This window comes from Gavia stellata, chromosome 6 (assembly GCF_030936135.1).
Source record: "Gavia stellata isolate bGavSte3 chromosome 6, bGavSte3.hap2, whole genome shotgun sequence".
In the NCBI taxonomy this organism is placed as follows: domain Eukaryota; kingdom Metazoa; phylum Chordata; class Aves; order Gaviiformes; family Gaviidae; genus Gavia; species Gavia stellata.
This window is the reverse complement of record NC_082599.1, coordinates 39,196,551-39,213,289: the sequence shown is the minus strand read 5'-3', so window position 1 is coordinate 39,213,289 and position 16,739 is coordinate 39,196,551. Positions and strand designations below refer to the sequence as shown.

Here is a 16,739-nt window from a genome sequence, read left to right as displayed (position 1 = left end):
AATCTTGATTATATTTAAATGTCAGAATTCCACATAATTTGTCTTGCCTAGTCTATCCATATGAGTAAGAGCTAATCATATGGAAAAATGCAAAAGAACATGGTTTTCTTATAAATAAGCAGCATTAACGAAATCAAGGACATTTCAGAGAAACGTGTATGAACAGGCTAATTGCTGGAGCAGTTGAAGAGCTGATAATGTAAGATCCTAAAATCTAAATAATAAGGTAGAGTTGTGAAGGGTGTATCAAAAATACAAAGGTAAGTAGATTAGACCAATGGAAAGTCTTAAACAGCTGGGTTTTTAATTACTCCAGCAAAACTTTGAGCGGAGTCAGTATACGTTTTACATTTCTACTTGGTCACAAGTCTTTGGCTGCAGAACATTCCTTAGAATTCAGTCTTAGTGTAGGTAGAATTTCTAATCCACGCAAGCATAAAAGTGAACTATAATCTATATTTTTTTATTATCTTAAGTGTGTAGGGTAAGGTCTTGAGATGTGAGAGATATGTGAGACCTGTTTTGCATTAAGCTGGTTTTTACTGTAGTAATGAAAACTTAACTGTGTTCAGAAATATTCAGTGGCAGTATCTGGTGTCTTGACAGGTTTCAGGCCTGGGGGAAGTAGGAAATGGGTATGTGGAATTAAGAGTCCAAGTGCTCCTCTTACAAAATATCTAATTGCCTGTACTGTTGCCGACATGCAGTAGGAAGAGAATTATCTATCCTTTTGTTTCTTAAAATAAATAAATAAATCTGTTTAATGAAGTGATGCCTGAATTTCAGCACAGTCTGGATAAGAGGTGAATATTAGAATAGCTAACATTTCTGTTAAAAATCATGGGGTTTGTGGCTCCCTTCATGTAAGATATTCACACTGATTTTCAGCTAATTAATTCTAAAATATGATTTAGTATCTATTGTTAGTACAAAATCTGTAGCCCACTGAAAATTTGTGAGTAATTTAAAATAAGCATTTGATGTGGAAAAATCTTAGATGTATGCTACTGCTCACTTTTACATATATTTAAACATGCAGCTCATTTAATGAAAATGTACTTAAACTCAGTTGTGGAAAAACTCGTCACCAACATGCTTGGAGAAGTAAGGAACTGTGCTACAGGGTTTATTGACAGCTTGTCCTAACATACACAGGTCATAGTCCATTTGCTTTTGTTGGCAGCTTTCTGCACTGCATAATGTGCCATACTGGAAATGACAGAGGGTTTAGCCTTACAGGGCTGACTTCTGTCCTACATTCTTAAAACATCATTTCTGCAGTAACATATGTTCTCTCATGAAAATAATCTCACAACATTAAATATACTAATGATTATGTACATATGTTACTTACACAAATAAGAACAAAAGAGAAACATAAATACTACCAAGCAAAGAATTATTATTTTCCTATACGCTGGCTTGCAAGGGTTCATGATGTGCATATTTCTGATGTAGAAGAAAAGTGGGAGGGCTTAATTTCAGACAGATCTGCAGCAAGTAATGGTGGTTTTTTTGGCTATTCGTTTTCAAATACACCTTAATTATAGGTTAGGCATGAAAATGAAAAACTTCCAACATTCTGTTAGGATAATTAAACACTGTTAAAGATTGCTGTAATCTTTATGTTTGAACATAAGATAAGAATCTTTGCTTTACATATGTTACGCACTGTAGACATTGACTACATTTAGTCAGTCATAACACTAAGTAACCTAAGAAACTGTGCAAAGAATGGCTAATATCTTCAAAGTGACTGGCAAAGTTCCTGAACTCTTTGAAGTTCATAAGGTGGGTGAACTTTTGTTGGGAGGTGACAAAAGATGTTTTAACATCAGAGAGGTGTATTGTTGCCTGCCTTCCCACTCAATTTTAAGTTATGGGATCCAAGTATAGATTTGTTGGTTTCTGTAACTTAAAAAAAAAAAAAAATCCTTAGAAGATTTAGTATCGGTAAACCAAGGTTTTCTCTTAAGCTTAGTCTGAGATGACAGAATCATTTTTTTCTGAAACACGATAGTGATAGGGCTGGGAAATGCAGCCTGAAGCATATCAGAGAGCTGAGAATTTCAGCTGAAGTCTAAGAGCTTAGTAAAGATTTGGCTACTGAAGTTAGCCTGCTTCAGAAGAAAATGTTTTTACAGTGGAACGGGTTAGTAGCTTTAGCTATAGGTTGGCTGTGATTAAAATGTGTTGATTTAGTAAGTATCAAAACTGTTAAGTGCAAAATTAAGCAAGTAGGGTTGTGTAGGGATTTTAAGCAATTACAGCTTGCAAATAGCATTTATCCCATTTCCACATCAACTTGTATCTCCGTTGTAATTCCGTTAATAGCATTTCTGTGGATTTATAGCAGTATGACTGAATTTGGCCTGTGAAGTTGCGCCTGAAGATGTGAACAGCCTTGCTTTGTATTTGAAAACTTACCACTTGCACTGTTGAAAAGTGCAAGAACTGAGGCAAAAGAAGATCGTTTCCAAGTCAACTTCTGCTTGCAAGTCAACTTCAGGTCAGGGGCTGACCTGCTGGCAGGCAGCTCTGTGGAAAGGGACCTGGGGGTCCTGGTGGACAACAGGATGACCACGAGCCAGCAATGTGTCCTTGTGGCCAAGAAGGCCAATGGCATCCTGGGGTGCATCAAGAAGAGTGTGGCAAGCAGGTCAAGGGAGGTTATCCTCCCCCTCCACTCTGCCCTGGTGAGGCCGTATCTGGAGTAGTGTGTCCAGTTCTGGGCTTCCCGGTTCAAGAAGGACAGGGAACTGCTGGAGAGGGTACAGCAAAGGGCTACGAAGATGATTAGGGGACTGGAACACCTTTCTTATGAGGAAAGGCTGAGGGACTTGTGTCTTTTTAGGCTGGAGAAGAGAAGACTGAGGGGGAATCTTGTTAATGCTTCTAAATTCTTAAGGGGTGGGTGCCAGGAGGATGGGGCCAGTCTTTTTTCAGTGGTGCCCAGTGACAGGACGAGAGGAAACGGGCACAAACTTGATCATAGGAAGTTCCATCTAAGCATGAGGAGGAACTTCTTTACTTTGAGGGTGGCAGAGCACTGGAACAAGCTGCCCAGAGAGGTTGTGGAGTCTCCTTCTCTGGAGATATTCAAAACTCACCTGGACACATTCCTGTGCAATCTGCTCTAGGTGAACCTGCTCTGGTTGGGGGGTTGGACTAGATGATCTCCAGAGGTCCCTTCCAACCCCTATCATTCTGTGATTCCCTGGAAAGGCCTATAAGGATAAATCTTGGATTTAATCAGAAGAACAATCCCTAAAAAATAGCAAAGGGAATTTGAATTAGAATATGTTGTGTAGCTAAGAATAATCTGTAGAGTTAGAACGGGATGCTTTTAGAGCATTCGTACAAAGTATTTATTGAAATAAGCCTGTTCAGTTTCCAAATACTGAGGCTGAAGTTCAAAGTAGTTCTTACGATTGTTATAGATTTATTTTTCATAATAATTATGTTGCTTGTGTAATCTGATTCAATAGTTCCCTCCCATGTGCAACTGTTTCTGTCTTTTTAGAGGTAAGAGAGTGGGTATGGATGGTAGTATAGGTGCAGACTAGACAGTACTGTAAGTGCACTTTCTGCTGTGGATGACCTGGTGGGGAGAGCAAAAGGGAGACACTCTTATGGATGGAAGATGGAGGGTAAGTGCTTGTGCATATCTGTGGATGCTGGCCTCATCTCAAGAAGGGAATATGTAGTAGAAGATAATGGAACAGCAGAAATGTTACATGCTTTTTATCACCTCTGTAGGCAGAGGACATCATTTCATGCTTGTTGTTGTAGCCTTGTCAGTGTCCAAATAGTACTGTAGAACAGTGAATCCTGTTAAGTATTGCTCATTACTGCAGCACCCTCTCCTCACTATTCAGGATTTCCATGCATGGAATAACACGTTGAAATGAGTACATAACGGGACAGTATTAATTGTTTTATGGGCCCCCTGCTGCTTGAAAATTCAATGACCTAAATAGAAAAAGTATTTTTCTTCCATTGTTGATACTAGAATGTAAGAATCGTTGCTAGAGGGAGATTTCACCTGGAGGAATGCTGTGGCATGATAGACCCACATTTCCCCTGATCCCCAGTAAAGCTCAGTAGTCTGAGTACAGTTAATATCTGAGTAATCACTTGATAGACCACCTAGCGCTGTGTGTTAATTCTTCCTGTCTAATAGCAATTACTGTTCTTAGCAAATTTCTTATGATCTTAAGTATTTTGTGGATATGTTTTTTCTCTAGTGATAGAGGAGATTTGGGTGATTTCTTCCCTATTACCACAGTTAATTGAGTTTCAGTGAAGACAACAGAAGTTACCATTAGCCCATAGCTATTCTATCATGTGCTCTGCTCCTATCTGATCATGTAAAATAAGACAGCTGTAGTTAACTTAATATTTAGATAGATGACCTTAAAGGCATAAAAAAAGGAAACTGAAGCACAATTTTGACAATACCTCCTTGCTTATGCAGGTCCAACCTCCTGGCATCTCAGGAAACAGTACTTTGCTCAATAAATAGAGCCTTGCTCTTTCATCACTTAAAGAACACTTTGGCTACTGGTTCTGATTCTGTATATCCTTCCCTAGTGACAATGTCTAAGAAGGGAATTCTGAATGCAGTCCTATACCTAGCAGTTCAGCTTCAACATGGAAATTATCACATTCATTTAATTTTATACCTGTTCTCTGTTTATATGTTGATAGACAATTGCATGTTATGTTATTCCCAGGTTGCAGAGGAACCTGAGACTGTTAGACTGGAGAGAGGCACTGTGCATAATCAGATCCATTATCTTGGAAATCTACATGAAGTGCATTTTTAAGAAATTTGGATTTTCAGTTTTACTCTACTCATTACTGATTGTACTGTGGCTTTCCATTTACAACTGGAAAATGATTTTGTAGATTATTTTGCTGTCCTTTGCAAGATCTTACTCAAGTTGTCTTGTGAGGGTTCTCACTTGACCACCATGCTCCTTAGTTTCTAATACTGTCACCTTAAGTTATTCTTGTGTCCTTGTAAGGTACTTTATTAATGTGCTCAGAAAGACTTGGATCTACTTTTTTCTGCTCCATCTTCTTACTCTTCTGTAGTCTTCCACTGAGATACAAATTTAGCATTTCTGAGCCAGTGAGGTTCCAGGCTTCTTTATCTGAGCCCTTAAATTCTTCTGTCTGTTACTTCACTAATTTATTTCCTTACTTTCTCAAAGTTTCCCCTTTTAAAGTTAAGAATGTTAGTTACCAAAGCAGCTTTTGGTCACTCACTCGAACTAAGCTTATTTTATATGATAATTTTTCTTTAAATTAATTGATTCTTCAGCTTAAAGAAGGAGAAAAGTGAGGGAAAGAGACATCAGAAGTGTAACAATTGTTTTAAAGGAGGAAAATAATTGGACACAGAGAATGTTAATGGTTGGATAAAGAGAGTAGAACTAAACTGTGGGGAGAAAGATGAAAGGTAGACATTAGAAGAAAATTCTCTTTGTAAGACAATCAGAGCATAGAGATTGCTTGGGGAAGTTGTCACTTATGATGTGTTTATTTGGCCTTTTCTTAAGACCTCCAGTGACAGAAGTGAAATTGTCCAGTTCCTCAAGTGGATTTCAACCCCGTTTTCTGTGTTTCTTTGTGTCTGCTATGGATACGTGGATGTGTCTTTTGGATTATTTACAGTCAAAGAAATCTGCTAGCTGAAACATCTGGAGATAACTTGGCTGTCATTATCAAGCTTTTTATCTCTTTCAATCTAGACAATGTTTCCCATAACTGCATTGTTCTAGGTGGTGTATGCTGCTCTGTGCAGTGACACAACTAAAAATTCCAAATCCAACTCTGTCTAAAAGGGTCTCCAGCAGACTTTCAGTAACACATCCATAGAAGCTTTCCCATTTGGTTCCAAAGGAAGACTAAAGATGAGAAAACACTTTTGCACATGACAGCAATTTGTGATATTTCAATACATATGTTCATATCATATGTTCCCCCTACCATCTTTGTCTTTAACTTTGTATTTTGTGAACATTTCGTACTCTTCAAAGCCAATGTTTAAAATTTAAAGATGTGCTATGCGTGTGCATCCAGGAGTGCTTTTATTTTCTGTGTCACGTTTGCAATTTTTTTTGTTTGCATTTGTAGGAACTTTTTTCTGCAGTAAAGCTTTCCTGTTACCTATCATAAAGTACAGGGAAGAAAAAAAATCATCCTAAAGTAATAATAACAGAAAAAACTGGTTTTGTAAGTGCATTGAGATTGTACTGTTAAAAATTGAAATTTTCTTATGCATTACTGTTGGCCTACTTGAAGGACATCTTTACTGGGTGAATGACTAACCGCACATTTGATATGTGTGTCAGATGTATAGTACCAATTATGGTTGAGTAGTTCTACCCTAGGATTACCTGTGGTTTATGATAAATTGCTTACAAATATCACTTTACAGAAATGTCCATGAAACCATGAGCTTTTTAATGTGTTGTCTTCTAATATAATGTGTAAACCTCTACAGTAAATACAGCTATTTTCTTTCAAGATACAAAGTTAATTTAAAGAAGCATTGTTTTGTTTTAGTCTTGGGTGGGGGAAGAGTTGGACATAGGCTTATTGCTAATGTTGTGCACTGTTATCATCCTCTTGAGAGTGATTATCCTAAAGGCATAACTGTGAGTGAGTGGGCATCACTGAGTTGTCAGTCACAGCTGAAAGAGTGATTAAGAGCAGCTCTTTTGAAAAGCTTGCCATGTCATGCGGACTTGTCACTGCCAGCATCCGTCTTGCAGAAGTGCATAGAAACAATTTAAAGGCGGGAGTGGAAGAGAGAGAGGGAGAGAAGAAAGTAAAAGAATGTCCTTTTTCTTTTTTTTTTTGTCAGTTCTGGTGGATTACTATTACTGGCCATAAGTAAACACTGGAGTTTTTATTTCTTTTCCAGAGTAAAGATGGGAAAACACCTTTGCACATGACAGCGATCCATGGTAGATTTTCAAGATCTCAAACCATCATTCAAAATGGTAAAAAGTGGGAGGGAATATTTTTGTCATCAGCTTTCCAGTATTACAAATGTTTTCCTCCTCTTGTATTGATAACAACGTACTGAATTTTTTTCATATCCAGTGTCCAGTAGTAGTTCAGTTAATGGTGGAGTCTGGCATATCTGCTTATAAAGTTTGATAAGTTACACTGAAGAACTGTTTATTTTTCAGAATGCAGGAAAATATATTAATTTCTCTTCCATAACCCAGGTTGCGCAAAGTTTGTCCCATATCGTTACGTAATAAAATGCTTCTCTCTATTTTGCTTATTATTAATACTAAATACCACTGAAAGCTGTATAGATTTTTAAATCCAAAGTAGTCATTCATGGACAATTATTAATGTTGCTTAAATTATCATCAGTGCTGTTTTTCTAACAAAAGTATCGGTATGCCTACATATATTCTTACTTAGTAATTACTTTTTATTATAGGAGCTGAAATAGACTGTGAAGATAAGAATGGAAATACTCCTTTGCACATAGCAGCTAGATATGGCCATGAGCTATTAATCAACACTCTGATTACGAGTGGTGCTGACACTGCAAAGTAGGTAACATGAATGCAAGCTGAGAGAATTTAGAAATGTATTTGTTAGATTAACAAGACTAGTATGACTTTTTTAATATTGTCTTCAACTTGAAATATGAAATACTTTGTGTATTATCCTGTACTGTACTTTTAAGTAGCTACTCAGTACATTGCAATTTGTACAAAAAGAAAGAGAAATATATTTTCCTCTAATGTATTTGAAGTAAAAGCTCTGAAAGTTTTAGTAGGCTGTTGCACTGACTTAATGCATCCTGCTAGCTTGTAAGAAAGCATTTAATATATGAAGTTTTCCTAAGGCTCAGTATTCTAATTAGGTGGTTTGCTGAACCCACCGTGCATGTGCACTTTGGCACACAATCATGTTTGTTTTATTTTAATTGTAATGAAACTGTGATACCTGATTATGGTGTATCTTAGGCGGGGTATACATGGGATGTTTCCTCTCCATTTGGCAGCATTAAGTGGATTTTCAGACTGCTGCAGAAAGCTCCTCTCATCAGGTAGGATACTCTTTAAAAATCTTATGGCTGCTTTGTACTTTGTTTTTTATTCCATGGAATAGCTTTTAATTAAGTCTTAATTTAGTAATACATAAAAATCTTTATAGTTTACTAGTAGCCTGGTGCCAGTGCTTGTTTTTTTAATGGATAGTCCATAGTTAAATTGAATGAGAACTTTTACAGAAGTCATTTTGTCAAAAAAAAACCATGCATATTGAAATAATGCGACTATAACTTTTTCGATGTTGTGTTTGTGCATTTTAAGTTGGCCGTAGAGGTGGGATTACTGGTTCAGACCATAGTAAAACTTCAAGGAAAAAGAATAAAGTTCTCTTAAATGACTTCATGGAACATCCTCCATTTCCCTTCCATGATGTCTTTAGCTTAATACTGATTGTTCTGTTCCTGTAGTGGGCACCTAATAGCTCTGAAGGCTCTACATTAAGAAACTGTGGCATTGGTGGTTTACTGTTAACTAAATGCAACCCAAACTGCTCTTTGCTTTCATTGTTTGATTCCTCCCTGAAGCTGTGAAAGGTTGTAAGGTTATTACTTCCCTTGTTGTCCAGAGTCTGCTCTGCTGTAAACTCTGAGCTCTTTGAACCATTGCAATTCTGAGAAAGTACATTTGTCTGAAGGATTGTTGAAGCTTCAGGAACAGAAGAATAAACTAAATGGTTCTACAGCAATCTGAAGGCACTTCATGTTTTTTGAAAAAAGAAAGGAGGGGGAGGCAGAGGGTTGGGGAAAAGGAACAGTAAGAAGTTGCTTCTCCAGCTTTATATTGTCTGCTAGGGAAGCCTGGGAAAAGAACTAAAGGAGTATAACTAAAACTACCGCCACGAAGGCTTTTTAATTCAGTGCCCCGTCATGGACAAGCTTGCAAGGATTCGTTCCAGGAAAGAACTGTCCTATAGTTAACTAAGTTTCAATTGGATGCATTCAAAATGAGGAATACTTTGGCTCTTTCTCCTTTCTGCATATGGTGCTGTGGTGGCTGTACCCTTACTGGAGATTCAGTATAGCAAAGGAATCCCTGCGGAAGACTTGCAAGTGGTTTCTGTGACTTTTACATGAGTTGAGCAAACTTGGATGTAAATCTAGCCTGGAGCAGATAAGGACCTGAAGAGTATATTCAGCCTTCAAACTGGAAAGACTAGATGCTGCTAACAGCTTATTAGTACGTGCTTTTGGTGTGGGGATTGGTATCAGCAGACTATGTGCCCTTTTAGTTTTGGGAGGAAGAGTCATTTATGTAAATTAAGAATTTCTGGTTTTAAAACTCATTAATATTTATGTCCGGACCTTAAAAAAAAAAAAAAATTCATCAATCTGCCTTGTCCCAGAATGGAATGAAATTTAAGTAGTTAGTGATGTTAGACAAGCAACCTAGGGATGTGGAAAGGCATCAAAGACTACTTTTCAAATCAGATTGGTAAGCTATCTTAAATTGTTTGCTGTATATCACTGCCTGTTGAAATAGGAGGAGAACATAGTGGCGCATATAAAACCTATGTTTTGGGGGATATGGAGTAGGAAGTCTTGACTAGCAGTATTCTTGAATAACACATCCTGTGTTGTTCGTTATTTATCGTTGTTGAACAATTTTTAAAAAGGAAAAAAAGTTTTGTTACACAAGAGCAAGACTCTTAGGAGACTATAGTAGTTTTCTCAAACCAAAAATGTAGCTTTGAAACTTGATTTAAATAGTAATCTTCATGTCAAAGTATATGGTTGTGATCTCAAATTTGAAGTTCCACAGTTCACACATTTTTTGGAAGAGAAAACTATAATGGTCTCTAAAGAACTCCTCTGTAAGTAATTGCTATTTACAGCCTTCACTCCAGCTTAACAAAGTTCTTTCTCTGGGACTAAAGAGCTAAACTCAAGGATGAAATTTAAGTAGTTTCTGGATTTAGTAATGCTGGCATCCCCCTCTTTATTAAAAATAAAAAATAAAAAATCTCTGCATACCACTGATATAGGAAAATTTAAGGATATTACTTTTACTTCATATATTTTATATTCAGTACTAAATTACACAGAAATACTAGCAGGCAGATAGGGTAGGAAAGTATATAGCCTCTTGCCTCAGTGCAGCTAATTGTTTTCTATGTTATCCTGTTCAGTTTTACTTGTAATATTTTGAAAAACAGATGTTCAAATAGCAAGGATGTGTTTCAAATGAAGCAAATTTTCAGTGCTTAAGTGCTTTTTTGCAAATAGCTGTTAAGTTTGCTTAGCAAGTATTTCTCTTAAGAGTAGATGAGAGCAGTTTTGTGAAAGGTGGTGTTACATAATGATTTTGTAAAATACTTGATTTGTAGGTTTTGACATCGACACACCAGATGACTTTGGCAGGACTTGTCTTCACGCAGCTGCAGCTGGAGGGTATGTAAAAAAGCATTCATGCTTTCATATTTAGTATTCCTTTTTCAATTGCTGATCATTCCTTTTCTTTTTTTATTATTTCCTCTCTGTGCTTTTCCTGCCCTCTCCCCTTGGAATTTATGTAAACATGGAAATAATTTCAAGATGGATTCTGTCTACAAACAATAAAAATAAATTAAATATTCAGCTCAATAAGTAATTATTGGAGTACAGTGTCCAAGTATCAACAGCCTTACCTTAGGTTTATGCTTGGGGATGAACTGAATTTTATTTTAAAATCTCCTAGATGATGATACAATTTTTAGAATTTACAGCATTCAAAGATGGCATGCCCAGCTAAGATCACTGTAGGACATGAGGTCGAGAACAGGAACTTTTGGAAATATGTTTTTGCCATATCCATAAACAAAAGATCAATCTAACTAAATTAAAAGCCATAATTAAATTCCAGAGTTTAGGTGGATGAAGTAGTCAGAACTACTTGCTCATCACTTGAGTTGTGATCCATATTGATTATTGTTATTGTATTGTAGGTTTTCTATAGCAGCTACTCAAAATTGCCTGGAAGAATTGGGTAATAAATTTCATGATACACTTTGTGGGACACAAGAACTCCATGATATTGATATTTTCATTTTCCTGTTTCAATGTTGTTTAAGTAATACTGTTAAGTAATCATTCTAAGTCAAAAGATACTTGATAGATACATCCTTGTTGCAAATGATTAAGGTTAAAATCCTATCTTTTCATATAAAAACACATAATTTGTGACACATTCCCTCATTCATCTCCAGTTTAGGAAAGTTACTAAGATAGTGTTTAAACTATAAGCAGTATTGTACATCTATTATAATGATCATATTGTATTGAAAATTAATTACACTACAAAGTAAAATATTTATGTTGCAACTTGCATTTGGCCTTAAAAAATATACATTAAAAACTTGCCTCTGCTGGAATCCTGGTAGCAAAAAGCATGTGACATGCAGGTGTTATTGTTTGTTTGCTTTAAAGAATTGAAATTTCTGTTAAATTAGGTTAAAGTTCATGTGCTTTTCTGCATGCCATTTGATATCAATACGATTTCTATATATGGACGTGAAATAATTTGTATTATTTCCTGGTTTGGTCCTGCAATTATGAAATATATTTTACATATAAAAATATATTTATCAAAATTACCGTATGATAGTTCAGCTCAGTTAAAAATATGAGATGTGTATGCGTAGCAGTTCTGATTTTGCAGAGGCCATTATTAAGGAAATAAAATTTGCAATCACAAGCAATATTGCATTAATTTAATAGGAATTTGGAGTGCCTAAATCTTCTGCTAAATACTGGTGCAGACTTCAACAAAAAGGACAGATTTGGGAGGTAAGACATTCTAGATTTCTGTATTGCAAAGGGCTGTTAAAAGTATTATAGTAGCATATTGCTGTGTGGGCAAGTCTGTGTGTTCCAGTTTAAATGTTTTTTAAGATACGATATCTCTAATAAACTGTGCTTCAGCATATGTTATCAAAAGTTACAAACACATTTTGTTTATTGTGTTTTGTTAAGTAGGTGTTTAGTCTTGTTTTTAAAGATGGCATTCCATATTCAGCTGTAATTTTTGAGCCTTTTTTGCTTATAACATGGATCTAACGAGTTTAAATTGCTCTCATCCAAGGACATTAGTGATGTTTTCCAAATAATGTATTAGTCAAACCTATAAATCTGTTGCTATTTCTAAGCTTTTTTTTAAAAAAATCCATTATTTTATTATAACTGCTTCACCTTTTTCCCTTTCATTATATCCATCGCTTTCTGTTTCCTTATTCATGCTCTGAAGTCTTTTGGAATGACATTAATTTCTATTTTTATTATAGGATTATTTAAGCTTAGATGGCATGATCAGTACTTGTGTAAAATCTCACATCATATCATGGAAAATATGATTTTCCAGGATGTGAATGGAAGGAGTAGGACTTGACGAGAATGTTATAGTTCCAAAGTTGTATTTTGTTTTCAATTCCACTTCCATTCTTTCCTGAAAAAGGAACAACTATCTGTCACAATTTTTTGTCACTGAAAGTTGTTCTTTTTGTCGGTTTGGTTTTTGGTTTGACGTGCATGTTATATAGAGCAATTATTTCAGGAGAGGGAAAAGATTAAAATAGTTAAAAATGGAGAGAAATGGGGAAAAGTAATTTTAAGGGAGAGGGAAGAGGTAGGACACTTCAAAGTGTTTGAATGTCTCCTCAAAATTGAGATGTTTATAGTAGCAATCTCTTTTTTTAAAAATAGAAAATGGAATTCTGAGTCGTCTTGGTGCTTTTGAAATTTTACCTGAAGTGGTTTATTTAGAGAATTGTTTGTGTTTGAAGCTGGAATAAGTTTCCTTTAAGATTATACATCAGTACTAGTATTTCATGGTTTTGTTATAAGAAGACAAGGTATATTTTTAAAAGTTTTCTTTAGCAATACCTCTGCTATGTCAGTATAGTTAAATAAATAATGCTTGCCTCTCTTAAACAAAATTCTGATGTGTTTGTCGAAAACATCTGTTTGTTAATTGTTGTGTTTTATTTTGACCTTGTTTAATTGCTATGCAGTTCTTAGATTTGTCCATATTTTTCCATGTGGCTTGAAATTGCTTAACTAAAAATAGTATTTCTAATGTCAACTTGATTTTCCTCTATATGCTTACACAAGAAAATTCTTAAAGCTTCCCTTACTACAAAGTTTGTGCATATTTTGGCTGGCAAATACATCCCCTATTGTTCTGCATTATTAAATGGCCCCGAGAAAATAGCCCCATTTTTTAATATTGTAATGATGCATTCTTCACCACAAATACTTGTTAAAAATGTAAGGAGGATTTAAGTTTCATTTTATTTTGCTTTTTCTGTCTCTGTAACATTATTTTGCTGTTATTTACCATTGTACTTTTTATTTAAATGTGTACTAAAGAACTCCACTCCATTATGCTGCTGCCAATTGTAATTATCAGTGCCTGTTTGCCCTTGTGGGATCTGGAGCTAGTGTGAATGACCTTGATGAGAGGGGTTGTACACCTCTGCACTATGCAGCTGCATCAGACACAGATGGAAAGTAAGTGGCATGCTTTGTACTAAAGCCTTTCTCCATAGAAACATGAGCCGCGAATTTCATGTACGTTCTGACTTCAGATTTGCAAATGCATTTTTTATATTTTTAAAGATTAAACTTGACAGTGAATTGTTCATTGTATAGAAAATATTTTACGTAACAAATATTTCTGAGAAAAAATTACTAATAGTAAAATGTATTATAATTTTTTGGTTATGTCCTATCATGCAGATGTCGTAATTCAGGAATTCACTGGGAATAGAGTTTTTAATCCCACCTGCTGCGTAGTGGTTGAGTAAATATCATTTGTGGGCATTATTGTGACAGTTGTGAGCAGCAGGGTCATTCTGCTTTAAAATCAAACTCTGATGAAGGATGGTGTGTTTTATGGAGGGTTCTTAATGTTGCCCAAAAACCTGTTTAGTTAGTCAGAAATACACTGTAAAACTAGACTGTGAGTTACAGTAGGCCTACATCAGGATAAAATTAACTCGACACTTCAATATAAGACACTTTATCCATTTGGTGCTTGATTAAACTGTTCCTGTTTGGCATTACAACTCTATTTCTTGTTAGTGTAAATTTTTGTGAAGTAGTTATACTTTTATTAATGAAATGCGTCCAGAAACTTTCATAAATCCACAAATGTCTCTTGCGTGTGTATATTTGGTTGTATTCAACATAGTCATTAATGACTTAAATGCTTACATGCAAAGCTTATATATAGCTAGAAAAAATTGATGAGGTTACCTAAGCTCTAGACATTGTATATATTGAGACTTGAGAAGAGTACCACTTGCATGTGCACACACTCATGTACACAGGTCAAAACAAGCTGGTGTGCAGCACTGCATTTCAAATGCATACAGTGACACCTTCACTGGAAAAGAGTGCTGCTTAGTGCCATGTCATCTTGTCACCTTTTAAAAGGTGAGGTAGCAATAGGAACAAGGTGGCATATAACTTACAGATTGGGTTTTGAAGAATAAATAAAGAATACTTTCATGGCTATTTAACTAATATTTAAAGGCATGCCTTTTTCATATAAAGCCAAATTTCAAAACAAAATTGTGTGCTGCTTTTTAGATGTATTTTCAGTTCCTGCTGGAGTTTGCTGAGATAATTTTACTTTAATTGCCCTCTTACAAGTTGAGCTAGGATTAATTTTAGCTTCACAGTTGCTCTGAAAACCTCCAAACTATAATGGTTTTTCAGATGACATCGTTTTGCCATCTGTCTTATAAAAGGCACGAGCAAGAATGATGATGGCAATACTGCAGAGCTTTGGGAGATAACTCAAAGAATCGTCTCTGGAACCCACATGATATTGCCCTTCTGATTAAGCTGGCTTTCTGGAAGGCAGGCTGCAAAGCGGAATGGCCTGAGGAGAAGCTTTTTATATTGATGCAACAAGATAATTAGTAACAGCTGGAAAACCAGTACTGCTCAGCTCATATTCAAAATAGGAATGAAGCTAAAAATGATTACTGAGTTGAAATATAAAGCCTGGAAAAAAAATTGTCAGGAAATTATCTATATAGACATTCCAAAGATATTTATGTGCATTTTTATAGTCTTTGTTCAGACATCTTTAAAGACAGATTTTAGGGGAAAGGATGTTTTTGTTGAAAATTGTTTTCCTGTTTGTGCCTGTTTGGAAATGTTTCTTTTGTATCTTTAACAAATGCTTCTGATCTGGAACAAACACGAGTAAGCCTCATTTTGACAAGACTAAACAGAGAAACATGATCACAGAATGAGATAAACTAAGCAGCATCTTATGGGAGAAAAAACACGCTCTTTCTGTGTTAGAATTATTTAACAGACAGTACACCAATAAGTAAATGGGAAATAAATTTAACTTATCTGGGCTTTCAGAAAGTTTGATTAATCTCCTTCTGAAAAGGCCTGTTGAGGACAGTTAAGTGTGCAAAAGATGCTAAGTTAATCTCTTTCCTGGATGAGAAGAAACAGCAAAATAATAATCTATTTTGCATTGGAAAGAATGGGCACTCAAGACTTTTTAGTAGACTTTGCTTCCTGCAGTGTAATGTATATTGGTTTTTTTGTGAGCACATAAATACAGAAAGTACACAAGTATAGAAATTTAGATAGCCATGGCCAGTGATATTTAACTTTTACTAATGAGCCATGAATGTTAACACAAAATCATTGATTAAAATTAGCAAAGAAAGTTAAGCAATTGGACAAATAAAATGTAGGAACAGTAATTCTCACTCGATGGGACAAATTGACTTGTCTCTGGATTCTCAGAAATCTCATTCCATTTCAATTCAAATAAAAACATACAAGCACAATTGCCATTAATGAAATCCAGGCATTTGTTTACTGGGCAAATAAAACACAAATTAGTTGGTTAAAAACATAGATATGCTTTACAGGTTGCTCTTTATTAGATACGTTGAACTTGGTGTAGAGTTACTTACATCTTGTGTTACATATGTTATTCTTTAAAAGTGGAGAATTTTTACCTTTTTCACTACCTACCTAAGTCCTTTTGTCCTTTATGCTGGACACAAAATGATGAGAATGCATCTTGGTGTTACCCCTGTTCTTCTCAACCTTGTAATAAGACAGAGTACTTTGTAGTTAGACGCTTCCTTGTTCACAGTTTTTCTTGCAGCTTTTTGCCCCTTTCATCTCTGTCTACCTCGTTTGTTACTTTCAACCTCTGTCTGGGATGGAAAAGCAAATCTCAGGTCTTCTCTTCAGCAAATCGCTGTTGTTGCACATGAGGTTGTTGGGCCCTTGACACCCAGTACAGCTGTCTTACTCACGTTGAAATGTGTTTCTATTTCATCACAACTGATACTGGATCTCATTCAGATGAACTTGCCTGGAGTCAGCAGATGGAACAGTGCCTGTCCTTGAAAGAACTTACGAAGGGTTCTGGTGTTGCAGGGTCATGCTGTCTTCCCTCGGGAAATGGCTGCTTTTGTAGAATTTCTGCCTGTATTTCTCCAAGGTTTGAATGTTCTCCTGGGTTTTGAATGATGAAGTTTCTACTCTTAATGGCATTGATCAGAGGTCATGTTAGGATTCCTGCCTCTCAAATCTAAACCTGCCATATCCCACTGCGAGTTTTTCACATGACTTCACAGCACAGCCATATCCTACAACTACAAATGTTGACATTTCCTTTAACTTT

At 35.7% G+C, this 16,739-nt stretch overlaps 1 protein-coding gene across 2 annotated transcripts in view; it reads left to right on the top strand.

Annotated features, from left to right (window-relative positions):
* ANKRD28 (ankyrin repeat domain 28) overlaps nt 1–16,739 on the top strand; it is a 76,419-nt gene that overhangs the window by 40,438 nt on the left and 19,242 nt on the right. For both annotated transcript variants that reach the window (XM_059819040.1, XM_059819039.1), the window contains exons 9-14: nt 6,938–7,016; nt 7,472–7,586; nt 8,007–8,089; nt 10,417–10,480; nt 11,786–11,854; nt 13,433–13,573. In XM_059819040.1, the coding sequence (XP_059675023.1) occupies nt 6,938–7,016; nt 7,472–7,586; nt 8,007–8,089; nt 10,417–10,480; nt 11,786–11,854; nt 13,433–13,573 (551 nt within the window). The remainder of the gene's footprint in view (nt 1–6,937; nt 7,017–7,471; nt 7,587–8,006; nt 8,090–10,416; nt 10,481–11,785; nt 11,855–13,432; nt 13,574–16,739) is intronic.